At 44.1% G+C, this 14,117-nt stretch overlaps 1 protein-coding gene across 1 annotated transcript; it reads left to right on the top strand.

Moving 5' to 3' along the window:
• Window positions 1-294: 294 nt before the first annotated feature.
• LOC123755844 (uncharacterized) lies at window positions 295-12,531 on the top strand. Its single transcript, XM_045738735.2, has 5 exons — window positions 295-412; window positions 706-1,321; window positions 2,863-4,103; window positions 5,712-7,049; window positions 9,188-12,531. The coding sequence occupies exons 1-5, from the start codon at window positions 407-409 to the stop codon at window positions 9,710-9,712; spliced, it is 3,726 nt and encodes a 1,241-aa protein (XP_045594691.2). The 5' UTR covers window positions 295-406; the 3' UTR covers window positions 9,713-12,531.
• The last annotated feature ends 1,586 nt before the right edge of the window (window positions 12,532-14,117 follow it).

Raw genomic sequence — 14,117 nt, 5'->3', positions numbered from 1 at the left:
TCAATTACCATCGACAGTGAAAAGAAACATAAGAAATATTGAGAAAATTCGTGTTAGAATTATTAATCATACTTTTTCGGTCATATTTAATAATATATATATATATATATATATATATATATATATATATATATATATATATATATATATATATATATATATATATATATATATATATATATATATATATATATATATATATATATATTGCCTAAGCGTCTCCGTCCTGTCGCAGAAATCATTATCTTGAGGAATACTATTTTTGTTTAATGTTGTGTTGTAACTGGCAGGGAGGAGTGAGGACCAGGGAGCAGCACCACCACTCCCCAAGTTTGTGGCCCCAACCGTTGTGACCTCTGAGGGTTACGGTCAGCCCATCACAGAAGTACTGAATGTGATTTCGGTCATGCAGGTTAGTTATAAAAGAATATGATTCTGTTTAACACACGATGCGAGTGCCCCTTGAGCAAGACCTTCAGTGTCGCAATGCTGCTAGAATTTACCCGAGGGACCCAATCTTTAATGGCTTCCAGGGGGACAAGAATCCGGCGGCTGGTCAGAGGTGTCTACCAGGGTAAGGGTGTACTAAGGTTACTGTCTCCGTTTCATGGGTGAGCTGTACTATTTCATCAAAATATTTATAGTGACTCCTATCCTCAGTCACATTTATTGGCCGCTTGTAAGTGATTGCGATGATATTTACAGGAATTTTGTGACAAATCACTGGAAGAGCTGCGACACGAGTACTACCAGGTGACGCCAGCCTGCAGGACGGTGAGAGGTGGTGGAGGTGGACCTTCAGAGTGGCCGGGAGTGCAGTTACCTGAGCAAGACCGCTCGAGGCTGGTGAGTAAGACGAAGGGGAGACCAGTGTGGAGGGAGCTGCGGCAGGGGAGGCTGACCTCCGTCCTCGCCAAGGGCCGCCTCGCCGCCTGCAGCAGCTCCACCAACACAGCACCATCTCTTGCCTTCGACGGAGTGACCCCACTATCACCGCGCTATGACCCGAGTGCTGAGGGCCACACCTCCACGGTGCTTGGAGCAGCACCCTCCCCTGACACGGCCACACCTGGCGCTGGTACTTCACCAGTGTTCGGCGCTTTTGCTACTAGTAAAGCATCTTTATCATTCTCTTTTAGTAAACTTAATATTGTAGGAGAGGGAGACTGGAGCACAACAAGAGTGTATGACAGCGCCGCCTCGGCCGGGTATAACAACAACACAAATGTACCAAAAGACAAGATATTTTCACCACAGTTGACCCTCGACCTCCCGACTGTGTTTGGCCGCACGGTGAAGGCAACACAATCCTGGTTTGAAGGTAACTATATTATAAACATTGTTATTAGCACAGTTAAGACTAAATAATAGTAGTAATAATAATAATCCCCGTTATCGGTGACGTCTTATGGAGGTCCTCCAGAGACAGCTACCGACGTCCCGCAGACTGCAACCCACAACAGTTGCCCGGCTCCCAGGTACGAATTTATCACTAGGTAAATAGCGGCATTAGATGTAAGGAAACGTGCCCAAGTGCCTCTGTCGTGGCCGGGAAGAGGACCCGGGTGCCCCAGCTGTGAGTCAGGAGTCCATATGCTCAATATCACATCGTCTAAGTGAGGCAGAGGCGCCATGCCACTTTTAAAATGGTCCCGGGTTCGGGTCCCGGGCAGGGCGAGACCTTTCCTTACATCTGATGCCTCTGTTCACCCCAGTGATAAATACGTACCTGGGAGATACGGAACTGTTGTGGGTTGCAGTCTGGAGAGAGTCAGCTGGTGGACTAGGGGGAACCCCAGTAGCTGTGACAGGCTACCTGTCCCCGGCCGCGAACAGCTGTACTCCTCAACATGCTTTAGTCTTTTATGTTAAATATTATCTAGATTTGCATATTAATAATTCACGTTGTCCGGGACAGGAAGCCTGTGTATATACACACATATACTTTAGGCTTGTATTGAGGTCCATCAAAGGTGGAACAGCTGACCTCCCCCAACTGACCTTAGTTGTCTAAGTTACTAGTACCTATTAACTGCGAGGTCAACAAAGGCGTTAGGTGAAAGGAAACATGCTCAACCATTCTCTGCCCTGCCCGGGAATCGAACCCGGATCGTCAGTCTATAATTGTTGTTGTTTCCTCACCGATGATATTATGCAGGTGATGTTTAACTTGTACCTGTTATACTCTGCAGAGGAGGGGGGGGGGAGGGTGTGTATACTGAGAGCTGTTACACTGGCACACTAAGGAGTATACATGCCATTGTCTATGTATACTGAGAGGTATACACCAAGCTTTCTTGTGTGTATACACTGAGTATAATTTAGTCCTGGACAATGATCAAGACTAAAGTATACTTGCTGGTTGGTCAGTAAGCTGTTGTGGTGACCTTCATGACCCACCAGAGGTCGATAGGCCTTGGGCCAAATACCAACATCTTGCACAAGTATTCAACAAATCATCATTGTCGTCTTAAGGTTGATCTGAATGTCTTTAAATGTGTCATTGTCTTGAAGACGTGTGGTGTTGCCAGGGGTATAGGTCTTGAGAGTTTTACATTCAACTATCATTCATAATAAACGTTGCATGTAAACTGACAACTGTCAGTGGCGCAGTGGTAACACTCGCCCCGCTCTTCGCGAGCGATTTGGCATATGTTCGTATCCTGCCCGGGGAGGATTGACTGGGCGCCAGTCCTTAACTGTTCACCTTTGTTCACCTTTAGTATGGCTTATTATAAACTGTGGTGGGAGGTGGGGGGGGCGGGGGGAAGCTCTCAGCCTGCTAACAGAAGTCGTCTGTTCCTATATCCGTCTGTGTAAAAAAAATATATATTACTCATCAATCTGCTCTTCAAATTTCAGAACCTGCCATAGAGGAGCAGATTTCCTGCCCCGTGTGTATGGAGACGTACCTGGCTGTGACCAGGAGTCCGGTTGTACTGCCTCGCTGTGGTCACACCTTCTGCAGACCTTGTCTTACACGCCTAGAGGAGAGAGGCAGTGTACAGTCTCCTGCCTTAGAGGAGAGAGGCAGTGTACAGTCTCCTGCCTTAGAGGAGAGAGGCAGTGTACAGTCTCCTGCCTTAGAGGAGAGAGGCAGTGTACAGTCTCCTGCCTTAGAAGAGAGAGGCAGTGTACAGTCTCCTGCCTTAGAGGAGAGAGGCAGTGTGCAGTCTCCTGCCTTAGAGGAGAGAGGCAGTGTGCAGTCTCCTGCCTTAGAGGAGAGAGGCAGTGTGCAGTCTCCTGCCTTAGAGGAGAGAGGCAGTGTACGTGTACAGTCTCCTGCCTTAGAGGAGAGAGGCAGTGTGCAGTCTCCTGCCTTAGAGGAGAGAGGCAGTGTACAGTCTCCTGCCTTAGAAGAGAGAGGCAGTGTACAGTCTCCTGCCTTAGTGGAGAGAGGCAGTGTGCAGTCTCCTGCCTTAGAGGAGAGAGGCAGTGTGCAGTCTCCTGCCTTAGAGGAGAGAGGCAGTGTGCAGTCTCCTGCCTTAGAGGAGAGAGGCAGTGTACAGTCTCCTGCCTTAGAGGAGAGAGGCAGTGTGCAGTCTCCTGCCTTAGAGGAGAGAGGCAGTGTACAGTCTCCTGCCTTAGAGGAGACAGGCAGTGTGCAGTCTCCTGCCTTAGAGGAGAGAGGCAGTGTACAGTCTCCTGCCTTAGAGGAGAGAGGCAGTGTACAGTCTCCTGCCTTAGAGGAGCAAGGCAGTGTACAGTCTCCTGCCTTAGAGGAGAGAGGCAGTGTACAGTCTCCTGCCTTAGAGGAGAGAGGCAGTGTACAGTCTCCTGCCTTAGAGGAGAGAGGCGGTGTACAGTCTCCTGCCTTAGAGGAGAGAGGCAGTGTACAGTCTCCTGCCTTAGAGGAGAGAGGCGGTGTACAGTCTCCTGCCTTAGAGGAGAGAGGCAGTGTACAGTCTCCTGCCTTAGAGGAGAGAGGCAGTGTACAGTCTCCTGCCTTAGAGGAGCGAGGCAGTGTACAGTCTCCTGCCTTAGAGGAGCGAGGCAGTGTAGAGTGCCCGGTCTGCAAGACTGCACACTTCGGTGTGTCAGTCTCGGAACTCCCCATTCTCTATACCATTCTTAACTTATCAGAAGCCTACACGAAAGCTAAGGTAAGGAACGTGTTTATATCTACATTTTCCTGTGTTATTTCAGAACACAGCAGCTGTGTATATAATTATAAGTCATGTCTCCATATGAGCCCAGCAGTAAGAGCAGCGTAGTTGCTGTGTACAGTAACATCACCACTAGTGACGGTACGTCACACTTCAGCTGGTGACGTACCTGGAGGCTTAGCATAGTGGGCTACACAGTATGACACTCACCTCTTTACCGGCCACTTGGTACAAGGCGTTGGATGTGACTGCGGGATGTCCTCGCCAGTTTTTGCTTTACTTCACTTCATTATTTACTTGAATTTACCTGAGGAATACATTTTCAGGTCACTAAGTAACTAGTCGCTAGTGGTGTCCCGCCGAGGACACTACTAGCGTTAGTGTCCTCGACGGGGACAGGAAGCCAGCGGCCTGTCAAAGATCCACACACAGTGAAATAATAATGTGATGGCTATGAGAAAGTCTCTGGAGCAGGATAATGGGGATGGAGCGAGCGTCCTGCTGGACGACCCAAGGCGCGTCGTTGACCCTCAGCCTAGTGATCCGTCCCGTAGAATCACACTAAAATTCCTTGATTACTCGTATGTAGCAGTAGTAGTAGTAGGCATTCATCAGTCTCAGGAGACTATGGAGTTGCGCTCTGGTTGTCGGTCTGGAGTTTCCTCTCCAGGGCGCAGAGCCAGGGTAGATTGATATGGAGAAGCTGTTACCCAGGCAGCCGGTCACACCTCTCCACGGCGACGAAAGTCTTAAATGGAAAGGCGAACGCCAATACGATTGGTTCCAGCGCCGTCGCAGGAACTGTGAGTTCCGGGGTTGACCTCGAAATTGGTGAAAGAAGGCACAGGGACTCCAAACCCCGGAGACCGCCGTGGTCGGGGCCGGAGAAGAACCACCCCATCAAGGGCAAGAACGACCCCAGCCTCCTGAAGCAGAGCCTGGGGGGGGGCCGCACGAGTCCCAGGAGGTGGACGGCCCGGTCCCGCACCTACGGTCCTGACAGAGGTCGTCACAGCCCTAGCTCTTTTACCCGAGGCCGGCCTCCTTCATGACCAAGCAGGAGGAAGAGTGATAATTATTAAATGACTCGTATGTAGTCATTACAATACTAGTACGTGTACCAGAGCTCCTAATCGCTCTGACTCGCGGAAATATTCGATAAGAACGGTTCAAAGTTTTCTGATAGTCTTAACTGTTATCTCTGGTGTCAAGTGTTGCAGTCTTGTGTAGGTCACTAAAACACTTCAGCATTGTCAGGGAGGGGAAAGATCGGATGAGATTTAATGGAGTGATGGGATTGTGAGGATTGGGATTGAGACGAGGGGTTTGATAGGATGGTGGGGGGGGGGGGTGATTAGTGTTGTTAGTGCTCTAAGCTTCGAAGTTACGCACACATATCACAGTGATTTAATTAAATTTGTGTTCAAAACTTCCTCATGTTTCACCCTCTTCCACTGTCCTCTCTTTCATCTCACTCTCCTCCCCACATTCCCACCACCTCTCTCTCCTCTCCCTCTCCCTCCCCGTCTCTCTCCCCTCCCTCCCTCCCTCTCCCTCGCCCCTCCCCAACTTTCTCCTCCACAAATCATGGTGCTTGTGTTGCAGGCGTCCGGCTCAGTACTGGAGAGATGCGAGAGCCACGGAGACCAGCTGTGTGTGTGGTGCCGCCACTGTTCAGAGGCTCTGTGTGGCTTGTGTCTTCTGGATACACAACGCCATAAGAGCCATAAGCTCGAGAGGATCATTAACATTGCAGACATCAATAACAATGTAAAGCAGCAAGCCAGGAACTTCTTCGAGTACTCGGAGAATCGACAGAACAAAATTACGAATGAATTACACTTGATCATCAGGAGGATTGTCGAGTTGTGTCACATGAGCAACTCTATTCAAGGTCAAGTCAAAACAGTTTCCGAAGTAATGACAAATTACGGAAATCAAGCTGGAATCAAGCGTTCAATGGAAGCTCTGAGTCAGCTGGGAAATGCTCTCAAGACCTTACATCACGTAACTGGTTCCTTGAGGCGAGGGGAAGAGATGGTAGGACAAGCGGTACAGTCAGGCGCGTCAGATGAGGCAAACATGGACTATATTGGCTCTAGCCGGTTACTGACTGTCAGATCGAACCCAGAGCAGGTTCGAGGATGTGAAGGATCTGACAACGAAGGTGACAGCAGCCAGCCTGAGGGCTCTGCCATGGTAGGAGAAGCCGGCGTCCAAGTTGAGAGGTCTGTCAACGGACTGGGTGCGAATAGTCAGGTTAAGCGATCTTTAGGTGATGAAAATGACAGCATCCAGGTTGGGGAATCTTACAACAGGAGCCATACTGAAGCAGCTGGCAACAGGAGCCAGACTGAAGCAGCTGGCAACAGGAGCCAGACTGAAGCAGCTGGCAGCAGGAGCCAGACTGAAGCAGCTGGCAGCAGGAGCCATACTGAAGCAGCTGGCAACAGGAGCCAGACTGAAGCAGCTGGCAACAGGAGCCAGACTGAAGCAGCTGGCAACAGGAGCCAGACTGAAACAGCTGGCAACAGGAGCCATACTGAAGCAGCTGATAACAGGAGCCAGACTGAAGCAGCTGGCAACAGGAGCCATACTGAAGCAGCTGGCAACAGGAGCCATACTGAAGCAGCTGGCAACAGGAGCCAGACTGAAGCAGCTGGCAACAGGAGCCATACTGAAGCAGCTGGCAACAGGAGCCAGACTGAAGCAGCTGGCAACAGGAGCCATACTGAAGCAGCTGGCAACAGGAGCCATACTGAAGCAGCTGGCAACAGGAGCCAGACTGAAGCAGCTGATAACAGGAGCCGGACTGAGGTGGTGGCACTCAGGTGTTGTGGCACCATTAGTGACGGACGCCAAATGGGCCTGACCCTGGAAGATGAGCACCTTCACCTGTGTGCCCTGACCCCCTCGCCTCTCCACCCTCACATCACCTTGCAAGTAAGGATCTGCTAGTAAAGATGAACTAGTAGGGTGACAGCAAGTGTGTGCCAGGCAGGGTGTGCTAGTAAGGATCTGGTAACAAGGGTGTGCTTGTGAGAGTGTGCATATAAGGTTGTGCTAGAGAAGATGTGAAACTATCACAACCTGCAACAATGGGCAGGAGCTAGAGAAATTTAGTTTTGAGAGAGAGAGAGAGAGAGAGAGAGAGAGAGAGAGAGAGAGAGAGAGAGAGAGAGAGAGAGAGAGAGAGAGAGAGAGAGAGAGAGAGAGAGAGAGAGAGAGAGAGAGAGAGAGAGAGAGAGAGAGAGGAGAGGAGAGGAGAGGGAGGGAGGGAGAGGGAGAGGGAGAGGGGGGGAAGAGAAGGAGAAAGTACGTTGGTTGTTGAATCAGGCAACCAGCTACAATTATTGATGTTTCAAGAATAGAGTAGATAGGGATATGGGTTAGAGGGGTAAATTTTGAAGGTTCTCTATAATTCTTACGTTCTCATATACTTATAGGATTGTATGATTTGTAAGTGAAAATGTCATACAGGGTTTAAAACATATATTATGACTTTTGCATGAAAGTACAGGAAGCAACATACCAGTAAATATGTAGGGAAGATCATGTATATTGGATAATGTATTTGTCCAAAACTTTATTTCTGAATACAGAACAGTAGAATAAAGACTGAGACATTGGTAATGCTGAAGGTCAGTCACAGCCCATACATAGACAAGAGACTCAACTTCACCACCCACATACAACACATAGTCAAAAAAGTCTCAAAAGCTGTCGGTATACTTTCTAAAATTAGATATTATGTTCCTCACTCTGCTCTCCTCTCATTATACCACGCACTAATCTAGCCTTATCTTACATACGGTATCTATGCATGGGATTCAACCACTGAAAATTATCTCAAGCCTATCATCACTCGGCAAAAATCTGCTATCAGAATTATAACGAACTCTGTCTTCAGACAACACACAGCCCCTCTGTTTAAGTCCATTATCATGCTAAACATACACTCACTCCACACATTCTCATGTGCTATCTACATGTACAAAACCTTGTTCCTAAATGCTAATCTTGATCTGAAACTTTTCCTTGATAGGTGTAATAGAACCCACGAGCACCACAGTTACAGTTTAGTTCATTTATTATGCACCTCATACCCATCTTGTGGGCGGTAGTGGAAAGGGTTACAGAGGCACATAATGGGCTCAGGGACTGAACCCCACAATTCATTTAGCTAAGCAAGTTACAATATTGATGAGCTAGTTACAAAATTCAATACAAGTCATCACATCAACAATGGGTTCGAAAACAAGTACAGTTTCTAAGTTAAGCAACTGACATATGTGGAGAGCTAGTGTCACAATTGATATGTTTGTCCTGCACACCGCCCCCCATCCAGCGGGCAGCGGTGGATAGGGTACAATCACTTAGTTACTACTTACAGTTAGCAAACTGAGCACCACACCAGAAATAAATATATCTTTGATATCCCCAGAGTCAGACTAAATCTATGTCAACACTCTATGCAAATAAAAGGACCCAGTCTATGGAACTCACTCCCTAATGAATTAAAAAAAAATCCAATTTATGTCGTATTCAAAAGTAAAACCAAAATGTACCTAATTTCATCATCATAGTTTCCTACCTTGTGCTTCAAACTCACACCGTATCTTCCACTTCCCCAATATTAGTACTTAAGACATATATATTCATCTGTGTAATCCCCTCAATTTATATTGTAGTTATATGTTGATATAAAACCTTGCTACAATGTGTCCTTTCATAATAAATAAATAATAATAATAAATATGTTTATTCAGGTAAGGTACATACATACAAGTGATGTTACATTAATGGATTGATATATAGATAGAGCTAGTACATACAATGCCTAAAGCCACTATTACGCAATGCGTTTCGGGCAGGATTCATCTTACTTGATATGTTAGATTACGGACCTCTTCATAACGCTATGCGTGTTGGTGGCTGTACAAGAATGTTAAAATATTAAGCTTATGTAATCTCACAAACCCATTGTACCTTCTTGTGAATAACTTATTATTATTATTATTATTATTATTATGATTATTATTATTATTATTATTATTATTAATGCATACATTATTCTGCAGGTACCATTGCTGGAACGTTTTCTTTCTCGAGAGAAGCCAGAAGTTTTCTTTGATCTAAGTGTTGACAATAAGTGCCTGGGACGAATCTATATTCAGTTGTGGGGCGACATGCGTCGTGCTAAACACTTTCTGGCACTCTGCCTCGGCACTCTTGGACCCTCTTATAAAGGCTCCAAGTTTGATAGAATATCTGACCGGAGCCAACCAGGAGAAGTCCTACACTGCAAGGGTTACTCTGATAAATCTGGTCCCAGCTCATTAGGGCTAATGGACAATTTAGAATGGGATGGAAAATACAGACAACTTCAGAAAGCTGGACAACTCATTGCCTCGGGAGGCGGACAAGCTCAAACAGATGGTAGTTTTGGTATATGTACGAAAGATAACTTGTTTAAAACCTTCTCCTGTCCTTTTGGTATGGTGGTGTCGGGAATGGATGTGGTGCGTGAGGCTGTTAATCACGCTGGAGATGTTGTGGTCTCAGAGGTTGGTGCTGTTGCTGTTGATATTAATTGTCAAGATTAATTTAGGTGTCACTTAATTAAATGAATTAAGATTAATTGTCAAGACTCGTCACTAGTGTTACAGTATATTCAGGTAAATTCAGGTTGTTTACCATCTGGTCTCGGTCAGCGGTGTGTGGGTGTAGGGACTTTGGCCTCGGTCAAGGGGTGTAAGAGACCACGTGGTCTCGGTCAGCGGGGTATGAAGACTCTGGCCTCAGTCAGGGGGGTGTGTAGAGACCATGTGTGTGTCTACACACACTCTCTGTGTCTGTGTGTAAAGACCTAGCTTTGCCCGAAACGCTGTGCGTATTAGTGGCTTTAGGCATAGTATGTACTAGATCTATCTAGACATCCAACTTTCTGATTGTAATTAATTTTGTATGTATGTACTTATACCCGAATAAACATTATTATTATTATTATCAGACCTCGGTCAGAGGATGACGAAACCATCTGGCCTCAGTCAGGTGTAAAGACCATCTGTCCTCATTCGAGAGGTGTACTGAGACCAAATAGAACTTATGCATTACATTATTGACGACAGTGCAGTTTATTCTTGCAGTTTTGTTTTAATCTTGACAATTAAACTGCATTTAATCATTAAATAAAATTATTATTATTATAGGTGCAATTTTAATAATAACAATAATGATTTATTTGCAAGAAGGTACAATGGGTTGGTGAGATTACAAAAGCTTGGTATTTTGACATTCAGGCAAAGCCACTAACACGCATAGCGTTTCGGGCAGGTCGTTAATCTAACATATCTGGTAAGATGAAAAGATACATTGTAGCAAGGTTTTATATCAACAAGTAACTACAACATAAGTTGACAGAGGTGACTACACAGGTAAGGATATATGTCTTAAGTGGAGTACTAATATTGGGGAAGTGGGTAGTACAAGATACAGCGCGAATTTGAAGCACAAGGTAGGAAACTATGAGGATGAAATTAGGTACTTTTATAATTTACTTTTGAACAGGGCATGGGTTTAATTTTTTTTAATTTATCAAAGAGTGAATTCCAATGACTGGGTCCTTTTATTTGCATGGAGTCTTGACATGGATTTAGTTTGACTCTGGGATATCAAAGACATATTTATTTCTGGTGTGGTGCTCGTGGGTTCTATTACACCTATCAAGGAAAAATTTCAGATCAAGATTAGCATTTAGGAACAAGGTTTTGTACATGTAGATAGCACAAGAGAATGTGTGGAGTGAGTGTATGTTTAGCATGATAATGAACTCAGAGGGACTGTGTTGTCTGAAGACAGTTTATTATAGTTCTGATAGTAGATTTTTGCTGAGTGATGATAGGCTTGAGGTAATTTGCCGTGGTTGAACCCCATGCACAGATGCCGTATGTAAGATAAGGCTAGATTATCGCGTAGTATAATGAGAGAAGAGCAGAGTGAGAAACATAATATCTGATTTTAGAAAGTATACCGACAGCTTTTGAGACATTTTTTGGCTATGTGTTGTATGTGGGTGGTGAAGTTGAGTCTCTTGTCCATATATAAGCCAAGGAACTATCCTTCATGTTTATTGGTAATGTTAACATTGTCTATCTGAAGTTGAATCTGATTTGCTATGCTATGCGTACTAGTGGCTTTAGGTATTGTATGTACTAGCTCTATCTTTAAATCTAACAGAATGTTTGTACTGTAACTCTGCAGCTATGTATGTACTCTTCCTAAATAAACTATTATTATTATTATTATTATATTATTATTATTATTATTATATTATTATTATTATTATTATATTATTATTATTTGATGAAACAAACATCAATGGTGATCCCTTACTGTCCTTCGTATCACAATTTGTTATATGTATATTCTTGCCACGACATTTGCAAATATGAACGTTAAATAAATTAAAAATATAAATACATAGTTTGTCCTATGTACATTTCTCGTTTTCTATAAATCAATGCGTTTATTTATTTATTTATTTATATATATACAAGAAGGTACATTGGGTTTGTGAGAATACATTGGATAGTACAGTATTTACATTCTTGTAAAGCCACTAGTACGCGCAGCGTTTCGGGCAGGTCCTTAATCTAGCAGATAATTTTAAGTAGGTAATTTCTATCAGAATTGATAAATGATAAAGATACATTGCAAGAGAAAAATGAGATGAGAGAGATAAGTAAGTATATTAAAGCACATTGTTATATTAAAGCTCTGATTGATTACATTGACAGCTTGATAAGTAATTTAAACAAGATTAATAGACACCATACAGCAGATTGACAGCACATATAAGACAGCAATGATCACAATGGTAAAGATGTTCAGATTGGGTACACAAAGATTGTTTATCTGTATCTTTTGCTGGGTAGCAAAAGATACAGATAAACAAGATTTACAAACACCATACAGCAGATTGGCAGCACATATAAGAAGACAGCAATGATCACAATGGTAAAGATGTTCAAATTGGGAACATAAAGGTTGGGAGATTGGGTAGCAATAGATACAGTGCAATTTATAATAGTTTCTCTTGTGGCAAATGTATTTTTCTCATACCGCACACAGGATGGGTATGGGATGCATAATAAATTAACTAAACTAACTTTTTTTCAAGCATAGCTATTTTGGATGTAAGGATTGGGGTGTGGGGGTGTGGGTGGGTGTGTACTCACCTAGTTGTGCTTGCGGGGGTTGAGCTCTGGCTCTTTGATCCCGCCTCCCAACTGTCAATCAACTAGTGTACAGGTTCCTGAGCCTACTGGGCTCTATCATATCTACACTTGAAACCGATGTATGGAGTCAGCCTCCACCACATCACTGCCTAATTAATGCATTAAACTTGTTAACTACTCTGACACTGAAAAAGTTCTTTCTAAGGTCCCTGTGGCTCATTTGGATACTCAGTGTCCACCTGTGTCCCCTTGTTCGTGTGCCACTCGTGCCATTGGCTGTGTGGTAGGATACTACGTGGGGTGGATTGGTGGGTAAGGGGTGGATACCTCATAAGTCATGTGTGTCTTGGACACGTTATATGAGTTATATATATAGTTTTACTTCTTCAAATTTGGAAAGTTGAAGTCTCCTAGAAGTTTAAGATTTTGATCTGGTCTTTTTAGGCAGTTCTCGACATTGTTTATTCGACTGTTGCATCTGGACATTTGTATACTAGAAGATTTATTGGGCCTTTCTTCATTACTTTGATTCCTGGTCTGATTATTCGAACAATTTGTTGTAGGTAAGTGACCCAGTGAGCAAAATATGGTCGAGTAATTGTAATATCAACATTATCAACATTGGATCAACGTTATCAGTATAGAACCAACGTTAAATTCAGTGTTACATCAACTGTTGTTTTGAGTCTTTAACATACAGACTTACTACCTTGTGCCTCCTATTTACTCTATCATTTATATAAAGATAATTTGGAATGCAAACTTCACTGACAATATACTCTGTAACCCGTCCTCAGACCAAGTCCATTCCATCCAGCGGTCGACCCCAAAGACGCATTCGTCAATTTTAACATGCTGTTCATTCAAAAAAGGAATTTTCTCACATATAAATTAATATTGTTATATATTAGCATATTGAGCATATTTAGGCACTGGTTAGGTTAGGTGTTTAGGTTCTGTTGGCGATTATTTGTATTTGTAGTACGTGGGTGAAGCATTTACAGCGTTGCGGTTCGAACAAAATTCGTCAGTGAAGCACTTGTTCCGGAAGTGTTCGAACGTCTACTTCTGTTCATAGACTGTTCAACACGCTTCCACTACACATAAGGGGCATAACTGGCAATCCCCTCACAGTGTTCAAGAGAGAACTGGATAAGCACCTCCAAAGGATACCTGATCAACCAGGCTGTGACTCATACGTCAGGCTGCGAGCAGCCGCGTCCAACAGCCTGGTTGATCAGTCCGGCAACCAGGAGGCCTGGTCGACGACCGGGCCGCGGGGACGCTAAGCCCCGGAAGCACCTCAATGTAACCTCAAGGTAACGTCAACAGTTGTGAGTCAACCCATTCTCGCATAGAAAGATCAAACCTCTTTAATCCAGCCGCCAAACCTCCTGTTTATGAATGAAAAGAGGTTTACACACGACTCACAACTGATGATGTCCGAACACTTCCGGAACAAGTGCTTCGCTCACATCCTCTGTAACCACAATTCGATAAATGCTTCACCCACGAACTTATAAATACAAATAATTACCAACAGAGCCTAAATACCTAACCTACGCCAAACAATATATACAATTTTTATGTATAAGAATATTAATGTATATATGAGAACAAACCAATTTTTAATAAACAGTATGTTAAAATTGATGAATGCGTCTGGGGAGGACGGTCGCTGCTTTAAACAGCCTAGTGTGAGAACGGGTTGTGTGAGTCGTATGTAAACCGTTTTTCATTCATAAATAGGGGGTTTGGCGGGTGCATGTAA

This window comes from Procambarus clarkii, chromosome 43 (genome assembly GCF_040958095.1).
Source record: "Procambarus clarkii isolate CNS0578487 chromosome 43, FALCON_Pclarkii_2.0, whole genome shotgun sequence".
NCBI classification, from domain to species: Eukaryota; Metazoa; Arthropoda; class Malacostraca; order Decapoda; family Cambaridae; genus Procambarus; species Procambarus clarkii.
This window is presented reverse-complemented; position numbering and strand designations above follow the sequence as displayed.